General features: G+C 36.9%; 1 protein-coding gene across 2 annotated transcripts in view; it reads left to right on the forward strand.

The window, feature by feature from the left end:
- LOC106180004 (vesicular glutamate transporter 2) overlaps positions 1 to 15,225 on the forward strand; it is a 33,010-nt gene that overhangs the window by 6,716 nt on the left and 11,069 nt on the right. Inside the window, exon 1 of one of the 2 annotated variants that reach the window (XM_087000184.1) lies at positions 14,003 to 14,196. The exons of the other annotated variant lie outside the window; for it this stretch is intronic. Within the exon in view, the coding sequence (XP_086856310.1) occupies positions 14,159 to 14,196 (38 nt within the window). The 5' untranslated portion in view covers positions 14,003 to 14,158. Of the gene's footprint in view, positions 1 to 14,002; positions 14,197 to 15,225 lie in introns of those variants that run through there. 2 annotated transcript variants of the gene reach the window in all.

A 15,225-nucleotide genomic window follows, 5' to 3' on the forward strand; every position in this document is an offset into this window, starting at 1 on the left:
AAAACAAATAGAATAATGTCAGTTAACCTGAGATATTGCCAGATAGTGTCTATCTAGTCCATCGTGATTAATCCCATCAGAATTGGCATCTCCATTGATATCCGCCTCAGACACCGAGATATGCCGAATTGGTTTTCAGTCTTTATGTGAATGAATGTCTCAGAAATCTTATGTTAGCTTACAAGAGGCCAATATTTGATAGGAATCAATGCGATGTTTTAGATCCGTGGACTGCAAGGATAGGATCAGTTCAGTCAAAAGAAGTCATTTATTGCTTGGCTGATCATGTAATCATTATTCATCCTATGGTTCAGTTTAAAGTATTGAACCAACTCTCATGGCTGGCAGCCGGCAATGGCTCTGGATTTGAGATAAAAGTATAATGTGATCGTGGACAGCACCATGATCAGACAATGCAGGCTTAAATCAATTTGATTTCTCAGGTGTATTGAATTCACTTTTTTACGAGAGGAGATTTTGATTTGTTTATTGGTATGGACGTGCATGCATTAAGATGAGTAAGTTTTATTGACCCTCCATCTTTTACTGTTTTACCCCTTCCAAGATTCACGTTTTTTTACACAAACGTATCAATAACAGTCGATGCAAGAGACAGTAATCGATGTTCATTTATTATTTAATCAAAGAACACACAGCCATATCTGTTGAGTAAGTAAATTGGGCCGTGCATTTCATATCAGTTACATTGACAAAACGCAATTATTTGAAGAAAGTATTTGATTAACTTTACATCTCCTACATTTGATTTACAGATAATGGTTTACAAACAGTGTCAAAGTACGCTGTTATTGTAAGACGTGATCTTCTACTGGAGTGATTTCTGAAACAATACTCAGGAGTTTTACTGCCAAGTATTGCACCTATAGTTTAATGATTACGCCAATTTTAGAAGTTAAGACGTTCGTCACAGTTTAAACAAACAGAAAATGTTTTCTTTTGGTGTGAAAATACAGAATCGATTCTGTCCGAAAACAGTTTGCAGTTTGCCCTTTATGTGTGTGAATTTGAATACATGAAATAAATCTGTTAGAACGTAAAGAGTGGAACCAATCGTTTCGTTGACAACATTTCAAAAAGGTGTGAACTTCGGAATATTGTCGATGTAACTTTCATTGTTACTTTTCGATAAACTTAAGCCAGGTGATCAAACAGCTATAGCTTATATTTCTTTTGGAAAAAACAACAGATGGTCAAAACTTAATCTTCAATCGGATATCTTGCCTATATAAAAGTTTTTCTTTTTCGATATGTCGTCCATAATGATAAATCGTACAGCATTGCAATACTACCGATGAACACAAGACATGCATTTCAAATGGACTTAAATAAACTATATGTATCTTTGATTTTAAGTGTTGTTGACTAGGATTTTTTTAAATAAACTACATGGTTTAAAAAAATCACATATATTGCCATAAGGATGCTCCACAAAGGAACAAGAAATATATTTCAGTACATTCACGGTATAAAAATGAACTCTTTATCCAAAGTAGGTTGCCAGGGCATCTTTGACAAATACTTCTTAGTTTAAAAAAAATGGTGACGTCTATCAAGTGGAGCATCAGAAGTAAATGTTTATACTTTGACTGTAACGTGTGATCAAGATGTGTACACCTTTAGCAAATTCAATCCACATCCTGTGAGAAAACGTGAAAAAATTTCCAGAGATGCGCCCAGCAGTGATACTGTTCAGATGTTCATTATTTCATGCTGCTATATGATAAATAGCTCTTACTTTATACAAATCAGTTTTTACTCAGCACGATGTTTTTATGAATTATTAACTGAATCACTTTACATGAACCTTTTTATCTTCATGAATGGCAATTGTATGCAGCACATAACATATTGCACCTTAATCTTCTTTTCATGCGTGTTCCACACAACAGCAAAAGCAAGGGTTGAATGAAACCATTGGTGATACCTTCCCCTATTGTATATATATATATTTTTTTTTCCGATGGGAATTTAGCCAAAAACATTCAAATACCACGCTCATTCATACACAAAATAAACGGTTGACTCTAATCATTTGGTCTGAACGAGTGCATGTAGGTTTTATTCCCTTGTAAAGCAAATGAACGATACATCATCAACAACAACATCCTCTTCGACAAAAATTCATTTTACATCAAAACATAAGGCAACTTGTTGGCACAAAATCCATTTTTCAATCTATCACTGCGTGAAGCCGGAGCAATACTGACATAGGTAATTGTGTTGGAGAGCAGGTGGAAAGCGTTGCGGCGTTTCCTGCTTAACGGTCAGATGCGCCCCTACGGCGAATAGGATATCTAAACGATAATGAAGATTTCGATACTCTGTCAATAGCGATATACATCACCCGACTTCTGGAAACCTTGCTTCGTGTCTTACCACTGATACTTGCAGGTCAAGAAAGATATTAAAGAAACCAGTAATTATTGTATATGAAGTTTGTCAAAAAAGTAAATGCTATATGAAGATTAGTCAAGATCACAAAAAATGTTTCTGATATTTCAACATTTGGAAGAATACCTCAGTATGCACTGAGCCTGTTTGATTCTGATAATCCCAATTGTTCGGGATTAGCCTAATAAAGAAAATTGCTGTTACGGATAAAAGTTACATAAACGCCATGGCAACACGTGTGAAATAACAGAACATTGAACTTTTGTACAAACTGCACTTGGGAATTACATCAGCCATTCTTATACCAAAGACGTCGGAGTAATTATCTTATAGCAATGCATTTTACAATTAACTCCGTCCTTTATTACTACAATTATTTCATATTTGATGAATGAGCAGGGCCTATTCCTTGGTCTGATTTAAATGTGAAAATCAATTCTTTCACAAAGTTGTCAACAAGAGAGAACATCTGCATTGCATTGAAGCTGACGTTTAAACCAAACCTTTTAAGTTCGTACACAAGAGATTTAAATGTAAATGTAAATGAATATGCTGAAATGCCTCCAATCGGAAACTCTTGTAGAATATTGCTTTGCGTTACATCTATCCTACACCAAACACTCCAACCAGTCACCAGAGCACCTGCAAAGGACACGACAAATCACACACAGTGTGTTAATTTAGTTAGTGGTTTCATAAAGAACGCATGGAGATTGACATTTGCAAGAAGACGCACGTTTTCCTGTCAACCTTTTAGGGGTCTATAGGAGTTTTGAGACGAAATAGCCGACCATAAAGTTAATGTTCGTCAATAATTTCAAGCTTAAGAAAACCCTCTCTTCACGGCAGATGTTAAGTTTTACCCTAAGAAGTACATATCTGGGTTCATAAATAGCGGATGTATGAAACTCCGTTATAGGTTTTAAACACGAAGTGTAACGCCGGAGTGTTTTCCAAGGACAACCAAATCTGGCTCAGCAGGGTGATCTCATCTAATGTGTGTTTTTGCACTACTTACATGTAGGTGCTTTCCTTGTCTATTTGTTATGTTATCCCATTGGCCTGGATGATATTAGGTGTCAACACAGCCCAAACAAAGTGAAAAAAGATTTTTTATTTGTTTAGGACGTTAGTCGAAATAATTGCTGAAGTTCTCTATCGTGATGAAGAACTTATCTCCCCCCCCCCCCCCATGATGTATCCGATTTCCATTCCAATAGACATTCAGTTACAGATTTGATGGACAAATTCGATCAGATCTGACGCTGAGCATGATGAATAAAAAATAGAATAATTAAGGGGAAATAAGCTAACGCTCCAAAATATGTCTTCCGATTTTACACATGCTATCAATCACCGCACGTACAGTTCACCCAAGGAGTTAATATTATTGACGAGAATAATACCCAAATTAAATTGAGACAGAACACATGGACGCTCGGGGATGAAGCAAATCTAAAGAACTGTCTAAAGAAGTTTCAAGATATTTTGTTGCCACCCCCAAACTCATTATTCGCTTTAGAAATCTGTCGATAAAATTGGCCAAGTCTAGCTTTGATGCAGGGAATTTCAAGTAATTGAATTTGACGTGGGAATAACAACTTATTTCTCAAGTGTGTTCGCTTTTGGGTTCTCATTATCCCATTCTTCAGATAGATTAATACCCAAAAAGTGGGTAAGTGAAGACTGGAACCGTGTGAACAAGTCTATAAATACTCCTGCAGAGGAAATGAAGAGCAGGAACACAGTTTCGAGTCCCGAAGACCGAAGATGTTAAAGCCGTTTAAGAGCAGGTTTCGTCCTGCTTGAGATACAATCGAATGATTGAAGTGTCGTCTTAGTATGTGTGACGTACAAAGCCTTGTTTGTTAACTAAAACTACAATCGATTATTGACCAAACCAGCGCAGAAAAAGTATTTTAGTAAAAGATTAAGAGAAACAAAGAAAATTTAAGAGAAACAAAACGTGTTCCTGTCTGCTTCATGTTAGAAATGATGACCATAAACTCAGAGAAAACGTTGAAGTGGATAGTCAGTTTAACGATCTCTAAAAACTTGCAATCGCACGAACTGTATTTTTCAAAGGAAGTAAATATAGATAATAAGTAGAAGTAGTGAGTAAATAAAGCAAATAGTGTGCACTAAAAATCTAACTCGAGAAAGGGCGAGTGAGCGTTCGAGAAAAAGAAAGAGAGAAGGGGAGGGGAAATGCATAACAGGGAATTGTATGTGAGTAGATTTTTTTCTGTTTCGGCAAACACTGTAGATAATTTATTTCGAAAACTGTTTGTAGGAAAGTTGCAATCGATCAAAGAAATTTGAATTCAGCCATAACAGAAGTAGTAAATATAACCACTAAACTAACGTATCACGCAGGCAGATTGATACATTGTACAATTATATCTATCTTATAGGATATTAAGCAGATAATCGGCTTAAGAAATTGGGATCATTATACTAGAGTATTTTATCGATCAGCACTTATCAGAATATGGCTGCTGTTTAAATGTCTTTAAATGGGCATTAAGGAAAGTACACACTATTGCGAATTGGAAAATAATTGATTTCAAGACTCACAAATATCGATTATGATTTTAATTGGATCATAATTGAAAATGTTGCAAATGTAATATGTCAGAATGCCCATTTCTGCATAGATTTTTTCTCTTTGATTTCCCTAATTGAAACTTTACGGCATACGCATACCAGCACTATACCACGTCCACGATTAAAATGAATAGAGAGGTGATCTACCAGTAGAATAAAGTCACAAGAATTTTACAAGACTGTCCAGTTAATAACGGTGCAAACGAAAACTACCAAAATATTTCTGCTGCCCTTCCTCCCTTGACACCCCATTTCAGATAAAAGGCACGTATGGACGCGCAACAAAATGCACCCTTATCCAGGTCTAACGGCGGTCACCGCTATAATCACTCATCTGCACTGCTTAGCCTTCATTTGCAAAATACAAACATGCTCTTTTTTCAAACAATAAGAAGACTGGTAGAGTTACACCTACTGAGACTTAGATTAATTACAGAGGAGGAAACCAGCTGCTACCCCTTCTGTTGCGCTATTATTATCTATTTTGCGTTGAATAGTTTATCGGGTAAAAGAAAATTCTCTTCTTTTTGCCATGTAATTCGCATGAAAAAGAGAGATCATTTCATTTCATTTTAAAAGCTCTTTTAATCCGATCGACATTAATAAATACCACAGAATTTCATTCAAGATCTGTCCGGGACATGCTTCACTTTACGTGTATCACTTAAAACTGTGGCAAAATGTTGTCATACCCAAGAATATCACTATCTTTTATCAACCTTATATAAAAAATTACTTAATCCAGTATAACAATTAGCATTCTAGCAAGCACAAACAAATGTGACTGAAATAAATAACGGCATACCGGTAGTCCCCCCACCCCACCCCGCCCCGCCCACCGATTTAAAAACTAAAAACTTTCGTGAAGCATATGTAAATATTTTCTTTGAAACTGTACAGAATACGTAGGCGTATGACCGGAGTCACAGCATTCCAAGGAGTGACGAGTATTGCCCTCGTGGGAGTATCATGTTTTCATTAATGGACAGGCTAAGTCAACGCCCATTCAGTATTTACCTTGTGTGTCTTTAGAAAAAAGAAAGAACGCATGCTGGTAGTACTTGGGGCAACATTTACTATATATAAATTTTTGACGCTATCTTTTTCTAATGACGCCTATTTAGCTACCTATTGCGTAATTTATTTTGAAACTAGTTGGTATCCAATGGGTACCTTAGTTGCCAAGCATGGCAATTTAGCTCACCAATTACTTTGGCTCTCTGTGCTAAAAATGATAATTATCTAAAGTAAAAAAGCAAGATATTTTCACTTATCAGTTTAAATTACAGCTCGATCTGTCCAACTCATTTCTTGTATCACTAATTCTACTTCATTGTGAACCAAATCCTGTAAAATATTTCAAACTTACGTGTTTTTTTTTTTTGGGGGGGGGGGGGGGGGGGGGGCGGGAGGGGGGCCTTGCAACGTCTCCCTAAAATCTCAGACCTTTTTTATCATTAAATAGAGTTCTAATCGACTTGTATAAGTTAGAGGGAATTTTATCGAAGCTCAGATGAACAGGGTGATTTCATTGTACGTAACTCGAATTTTCCACTGTAAAACCCATTACAAACGACCTTACCATCTTGTCATAGACAAAACATCGAAAAATTATGGAAGGAAAATAAGATTTAAAACCTCGTTCCTGGCATTTCAACTTCTCACACACACACATTTTACACAACATTCCCTGCCTTGTGGAAAAACAGTCTCATCATCTGTTTGGACGTTTGCTTTTGGTAGCGTCATACTAATAAAACTATCCCAACCTCGCGGGAATACTCTGCCTTTGTAAAAGGACAGACTTGGTCAGCGTCCAGACGTGTGCTTGTTGTAGGTGTCTTGCCACAGAACACTTCAAATGTTCGATGGAAAGAAGCTAAGATCGCACTTTTCACCATACTGCAAGCAAACATAAATACTAAAACATACCATGTTCAAATATTTATAGTGTTGACAGTCAAAAATCAATTCTACTCTCTTTGTATGCAGTTACTATTGGGGTACAGGAACAGACCAGAGAGATTTATTGGCAAATATATTGCTTTTTTCGAGATCCCTTTGATATTATCGCAAAGAAGGAAAAGCATTGTCTTATGAGCAACGAGATAATAGCCGCATTAAGAATATTGTCACGGTTTTACCAATAAAGTATGTATATCCAGAATATCCCAAGCGTCATTATTATCATCGCGTTTTTCTTATGTGCTGGAACACCGAGTGCACTTGGGGATTGATGGCCGTGCTTAATGCAAATCAACTAGAACTTTACTGCCGTCATACTGTTCTGAACAGCATTCTATAAATTGTTGTAAGTAAAAGGTAATCTGGGGGGCCTTAATTTCCGGCCATCCAACGCATATGGTTGACTTAAATGCTAGCTAACAAAAAACTAATAAATCCTTTTTGATAGATATTCACAGTGCAGAATAAACTTTGTACCAAAGGCTGGCTAACACATTCGTGTTGCCTTAAATGATCGATACGGCATACAGTGTGAATATCGTTATCAATGCGGGTGCGAGCCTTTAACAATTGACTCATAACGAACTCCCGCCTAGAAGCAGACTGAACAGATCAAAATGACGCAGAAAAGGTTTCTAGGGAATTACATAATTCAGACACGTTTCTGAAATTCCGATGTTCATTTAACGTACCTATACATGTACAAACGTGGCGTAAATAGAAAGTTGGTATGCCTGAAGAGGATTGGCAAGAACTAAATAAATCTTTCCCTCACTCGTATTTTATACAATGTAGCAGTCACTTTTTTTCGTACGGACCAATTTTGACAACATACCAAAATTTATCTTTTCTGTTCATAGCAAGTATCTGCGCCCTTGACATTGTTTTTGGTATCCACAAAAACTGCGTAAGACTATTAGGTCGTGGGTTTCATTATCTTTTCTTTTTTGAAAACCACCGGCTTCTTTTTACAGTGGACATCAAACAATTTTTAAACAGAGTGCAGCGAGCTAATGAAAAATGCCGTTCTTTCTTGATATTCTAATGTTGACGAAATAAGAAATCCATAATATATCACCTTAATAAGAAGAAACCTTGGATTTAATCTGTCCCACTTCAAAGCAAAGAACCTATTTTTCGGGGTACATGTGAATATGTTTTAATGACATGATGGTCAATTTCTGTCCACTATATAGATCTTCATCCACAGAGCTTTAACGACAAGGTACAGCTGTAAATAAAAACGTAAATTAAATATTAATAGCAATTTAAACCAAGGTTTAACAGCACAGGCCTACATGAGATATTTGATGGGTGATTATACACGTACTACAGGTTGGGCGATATCGTGACTACATATTAGAGTCATATTAGTACCTTAGTTTACGAAAATGTACAGCAGCGAAAGGTATGCACATATCCTATTTATACATAGCAATATACAATTACACAACCACTTAGAAATAATGATTGGTCGTATTGTTTTGTTTTTTACGTGATACAGCAAAAGTGTCCAAACCTTACTTTTAAGAGCAATTCTATGATAGTAGCCGTTTTAGTGTAACTGCATACTGGGATCCTTACAAATTGATGTGTTTATTTAGTTACAGTCAACTACAAGTTTTTTCCTTTCTATGATCAACCATAACCGCAATCGATAAATGACTTTTTGATCGCAACTTAAAATAACCACGTTTTTCAACTTGTCAGACTATAATCTATTTATTTCGATGTAAGATAGAAAACTTAGCACCGCAAACATGTAACAGAAACAAATGACATAATCAGTTGTCAAACAAGGGTTAAAGGGTAAGGAGAAATTAAATAAATTCTAAAACGCATATTCATAATTAGAAAAAATACAAAAATAATCTTTAGGCTTGAAAAGTTCTTGCTTTTTGCACACAAATTGTTTCCTTATACAATGTATCTCGCATTTCCATGGCATCCTTCTTCAGTCAACTGTCCTCGTCTTGGCGTTTCTTAATCATCTTGACAACCTCTGTAAACGATTAGTTTAACTAAGTCATATTTCTAGCTTTGTTTAATATTGCTAAATTTCTTCCTCTGGTGACAGCACAATCGGACTATCTCCCTCGTGTTCTCTTAAGTTATAATTCCTGAAACTGTATGTCTTCACAATTTTCTATAACTAAAGCCTCGGTCACAATCGGAGGCACGAATTTCAGGATCGTACGTCCCCTGCGAATTTTGGTTACAGTAGAACCCATGGAGTTCGTAGAGGTAGAGGAAAGTTTGCAATGGAAAGGAACAAGTCTGCCTTGCGAGTCGCAGGGGCCACGTGAGATGTCCTTCCGAGCAGGGACGCTAATTGCAAAGTGGAAATTGTACTCATTTCTTAAATTTGTCTTGCTACCTGGGTACGTGACACGCATTCACCACTTATGAAGAGAATGCAACGCACGACGAAAGTAGTAACGCAAACAGGCCGTAAGAGCCGGTTCAGACCGAGGCTTATGATCGAGTTAAAGTTTGTTACTTTTCTTATTTCACTTTATTCATTGTAGTTTATGTCAATAACCGGTTATATTGAATTTGCAGGGTATTCACTGTATTAGTAGCTTGCTTGGTGTCTGAAGTTCCAGTCACTGGCCCTTCTGGTGTCATTTTAAACCTCGGTCACAACCGGCCGTAAGAAAGCTTAAGCCTCGGTCACAACCGGACGCGCGAATTTTAGGATCGTACGGCCAGTGCCAATTTTGGGTTGAGTGGAGGCCGTGGAGTTCGTAGAGGTAGAGGAAAGTTTGCAATGGAAAGGCGCAAGTCTGCCTTGCGAGTCGCAGGGTCCACGTGAGAAGAAGGGTACGATGTACATGAGCGTGCATCTTGAGCACGCCTTTTACACCCCTGGCGTGCGGGCGACGCAGTTCCGCCGTGCTTTCGACTTTGTTCGTTAGCTGTGCGGGCGTGCGTCGTACTCAATACGCAAAGGACACTTGCTCCTTCATTGCATCTTCACTTGCTCCATCACTTGCATACTTCTCGCTAACTCCTCGCGAGTGGAGCAAGTTACGTTTGCGGCCTCGCAGTTCGCAGATTATTCGTAGAATCTTTTGGACATGTCCAACTTCCTCCGTACGTGCTTCACGGGTTGTCTGCGAACTCCAAATTTCGCAAGAAGAACTTGCACGGCACGTGAGATTCTGCGCAAAATTTGGACGCAAACAAAGTATAAAAGGCGTGCTCACGATGCACGCTCGTGTCTCGACATATAACGTCGCTTGTGCCTTGTGTACAACATTTCAAAAATTTCGAAATTTGCTCAATTCAGCTTCTAATATGCCTCCAAAAGGCAAGGGAAAGAAGCTAAGAGAGCAGAAAAGAAGAGAGGAGGAAAAAGAAAGAAGGGGAGAACAGAAGGCAAAACTGACGTTCGCGGTCAGTACGTCATTACAAGCGTGTGAGGCAAGTGTGAAGCAAAAGGAAATAACTTTCGCCGTGTGTAGCATTCTTTTCATAAATGGTGAGTGCGTGCCACGTACGCAGGTAGCAAGAAAAACTCAAGAAATGAGTACATCGCACCTTGCAATTAGCGTACCTGTTTCTCGCGTGGGCCCTGCGACTCGCAAAGCAGACTTGCGCCTTTCCATTTCAAACTTTCCTCTACCTCTATGAACTCCATGGCCTCCACTGCACCCAAAATTCGCAGGGGCCGTACGATCCTAAAATTCGTGCGTCGGGTTGTGACCGAGGCTTAATCTGAACGTGACACACCTCCAAGTTTCCGCGCTTACGGTCACGTGCACAAGACGCATCCCTAGATTCTTTTGTTATTACAACATTTCTTTCTTTTCGTAGCTTAGTAACTCACTTTACCTCTTTCCGAAATGCCCATGCACATTTCACACAGTACCAATACTTGAACTCTTGATGTTTTACATAAAACTTACTTATTTTAAATCGTCTTCTTTTTTGTTTTATTCAGCTTATTTACTGTGGCGATTTATTCAGTTTTATTCATGTTTTATATAATAAAAGTTTGTTAACATACATTTATATTCTGTAGTTCTTTGATACTTTAAAATAGATAAATACCGCCAGCATTTTTATACTTAGTTTCCTCTTTTCCACATAACAAGCCAACTAGCAGGGGAGTAACAAAAGCATGAAGTGCCATTTCTCTCCCATTATACTATTTTTGGTTTTGTTGAAACGCATGTAGGCATAGGTCATTTGGAAAAGGAGTGCCTTTCATGGGTTGCCAGTTAAAGGTAGATGTTGGTCATATAAAAGAGCACTGTGGTTTCTGACATGTAGCCGACTAAGTAACGTTTCACAGTGTTGATGCCGTTTACCTCCTTCTTTCATAACTTTAGTATTCTCTTCTTTCCTTTTCTTCTATACGTGTAGCTCTTAAAAAGAATGAAAGCTGATGCGCATCTTCTGTGAGAGCATGAATTCCCCTTTATACAAAAAGTTGACAAGAAAAAAGTCATTTATCTCTACATAGTTCTTTTAACCGTTTCAGATACATTGAAATGCGTTGCAATTGTAAAACCCTTTATTATCATCCAGATACCAAAAATGAGATTTTTCTGCATCTAATTATTCAATTATGCATCTATCTGAAATGAAATGAAAAAAAAACTTGAAAATATAAAATATCGGCGTTTATATTTTATCGTTGCAATGCATGAGCATGGGCAAGTCAAAGCTTCAATCGTCAATTTAGCACCTTTCTAGTTTGAGGTGAGATAGCAATTGGCATGGGGCGGAACTTTGGTTAAAATGTTTTTGTTATGGAGTTATGAGGTCCCAAATACAGATTTTCATTAAATAAAGGCATTATTTTGCTTTATCAACGATAAGATCTGAACTATGACTTTAAGAAAAGTCGAAGTCGCAGGCAGGGTTTTTGAGTACTAAATGGTGTCATTAAATTGGCGTTAAAACGGTGTTTAGGTAAAAGAGAAATTTGAGAAACCGATTTTTCCATTTTACCCCAAAGTCGCAATTATGACGTCACCCGTAAGATGGCGTGTGTGTGTAAATTTTAATTAATTTAGTCACTGAACACTGAGGAGTTATCAATTACCTAAAAGAATGTAAGACACTAGTTTTTGGTGAAAGGTAACAATATCGTTAATTAACTGCTTTGTCTCACTTTTTCGACACATCTTTAATGTGCTGTTCAAAGGGTTGCAAGCAACATGTAGCTTGCCATGATGTTACATCTGAATATAAGAAACCTCTTTATTTATCTATAAAAACATATGGGAGATCGATACGTTAGGTATTCTTCCTTATCTGCTGAGATAGTGCGGGAATAATTATTGTCATGTTGTTGTCATTACATAACAGGGGTGAATAGATTTTTGGGGTATCTAGATTTCAATTTTTATCTATTTGCATGATAATATATTACTTGTTGCTGAGGAGTTTCGTCGAAAACCGATCAGTATCTCACACCAATTAACAAGACAACGAAATTCACGCTTAGAACTTGGCCACCCTTATCACTATTAAAAACTACAATTAATATAATTAACTGTATTTATGTAGGAAATTTTTTTGTTTTTAGCGGTGGTGATAACTTTGTTAATAATACATCGACGTTTTGTTTATAGGAAAGAGTCTTAGTTTGGGGTTTGTGTCTGCACATTTGACCTTAAGTAGTTGACCAAGGCAAGGTAATAACAGATTTCCGGGGTTCTGAAATGTCTTAGCTGCTGTGTATCTAGGCACACACATTTATTTGTTATGAAAGATGTTTTGGCAACTATTTCTATCGAGCTGCATCAGTGAGAAGTCATTCAGCTTTTTAGCTGCGGTGATATTTACCCGCAGTTTTAGCAGCTACACTGGAATATTACTTACGTTGTTCTTTTATTTTTATTTGTACATGGTTACCAGCCATCAGTTTTTGTGGTTTCAAGATTTGAGGACGGCCGTTTTTCTTGTTACTCGGTGATTTTATTTTTTTCATATTCAGTTTTTCTCAGCCACCAGTTTTGTTATTCCAGTTTTGGCGACGGCTGTTTCCTTTTATTAGGTGACTTCAACTTCTTGGATCACGCACTAGTATTACTATGTACAGTATATTGTCTTCATTTTTTCCCCTTATTCATGTGTTCTTATAAACAGATTTATAATCTGTCGTGTGTTGCAACTGCAGTTGTTAACTATTTTGTTTAGTTGTAACTTCTTCGTGTTATTATTGATTTTTTTCTTCTTTTGTGTGTAGCTGTTATATTTATGTTGATATTTCTTCCGGGCCAGGTGTTCCGCTGTTTTCATATTTTCTATTTTGTTTCCAGGCAGCTTCTTTCACATTTTATGGCCTTTTATTTTCATTTGTGCCAACTTTTTGCTCTTATAGCTGTTGTGATTTCTCATATTTTCTTAATTCATTTTGGTTACACTCATTTACCTACTTCATTGTTATTATATTATGGCAGTTATATATGGGGAATGTTATATTATCTCCCCAGTAATAAGTTTTCGTCATTAATAAGTGACAATTTTCAGTCATATGGACTTGTTTACTTTGGAGCAAAAACAGAGCTTCGTTGTGCTTGTGAGCATTTGGCTACATGAATAAGTATTTTAGAGAAAAGAAACAGAGAAAACTATTTTGCCAAATTAAAGCCTTCATATAACGCATTGGTACCCCTTAAGGGTTTTATACGTGGTTTCAAATGCATTTGCTGCAAAATGTTACTCCCAAGTCAGTGTGTGTGTGTGTGTGTGTGTATGTGTGTGTGTGTGTGTGTGTGTGTGTATATATATATATGCCACAAGTACGGCACCAACAATAAGGCTATATCGAATGCACACGTACGTGGCAATCTTGCTGTAATTAAATAGTGCATAATTTTATAGGCCAACCCGCAGTGGTCCTTAAAGAAGATCAGATGGTGTTGGTTATATCAGGCAATTTTTGAAGTTTGATTTAATCTCAAAATGATTTAAGGTACTGTAAGATAGACGTGGGAAGTCGCCTGAGAAGTTTTATCAAACAGTAATCTCCAGGCGAATGGCCTCATTAGGGGGGTCATCGTCATTACGAAACAAAAGTCTTAAGTGTATTACACGTAACACTCGAGTCCAGGCAAAGGTCGCGCAAAAAGACTAGTCACCATTTTAAAAACTACACTGCTGTAACGGAAAGCGCTGGAATACATTTCGTCTCTTTGGTGTATCACGGTCAAAAATGGTGGCTCAATTTCCTTCCAAAATCCCGTATTACAGGTATGAGTCCTATTTGAAATGTTGATTTTATCAAATTGAATAGTTTTATATTCGTATCATTTCCATTCAGCTGCTGCGTTTGTACAAGTAAATGCATCATTCAGATACAAGTGTGAACAAGACAGTTAATCAGTTAATTAAAACAGTTAATTAGATTTTGATTCATAATTCGAGTTATTAGCGATATTTTTTACTTCATTGTCGAAAACTATCTCTCTGTCGAATCGTCTGTATTGAAATTGCACGAAAATATCAGTCTTTTTTATCAATGAGGGTAATCTATATAACAAATCGAATTCCCACGTGTAAAGTACTGTCCTCACTTGAATTCGGTGTTTTATTACCTTTTCTATTTAATACCCTCCTGTGCAATGCAGAAGGAACTGTCAGGTCATTATTTGAGGGGATTTACAGCTTAAAGGTCTGAAACGCGTATAGTATATACATGCACTATAACCTTTTCAAACCTTGCATTTAAAATCAAAACATCTTAATTTACTATTACCTCCAAGTTACCCCCCCCCCCCCCCATTTTTGACACCAAGTAACAAAATGATTGATGAGTCAAAACATTTCTTTGTGATCGCTTGAAGGTCACTTATTATATCATTATGTTATATATACTATTAAACTCGAATGTATCTAGTTACCATGCTCTAGCAGTGTCCTAATACACTTGTTGCGTGTCTTACAGAATCCTGGTCTTACATGTAGCTCCAATCAGGAAACGTATTTATTGTAGTATTCTTTAAAAGAAGGTCTCATGTATTCAAGATGCATCTGATGTAGATATCTTAAATAATGTGCCCAGGACAAGAAAAGTTTTTATATGTTATCCCGTCAAATCACCCCCCAAAAGAGGACACCACTAAATATACATAAAAATGCAAAATGTCCCTAAGTAACTATATACTTGTGATTTATGCACACAAAAACAACTAAAAGACGCCAATTTACCTTAAATAACTGTTTAAATGATGACGGATGTCCCAGTGTTGGTTATCATTTAAGATAATCTTTATATCGAGA

This window comes from Lingula anatina, chromosome 1, assembly GCF_051362555.1.
Source record: "Lingula anatina isolate TDL-2025a chromosome 1, LinAna3.0, whole genome shotgun sequence".
Classification (NCBI taxonomy): domain Eukaryota; kingdom Metazoa; phylum Brachiopoda; class Lingulata; order Lingulida; family Lingulidae; genus Lingula; species Lingula anatina.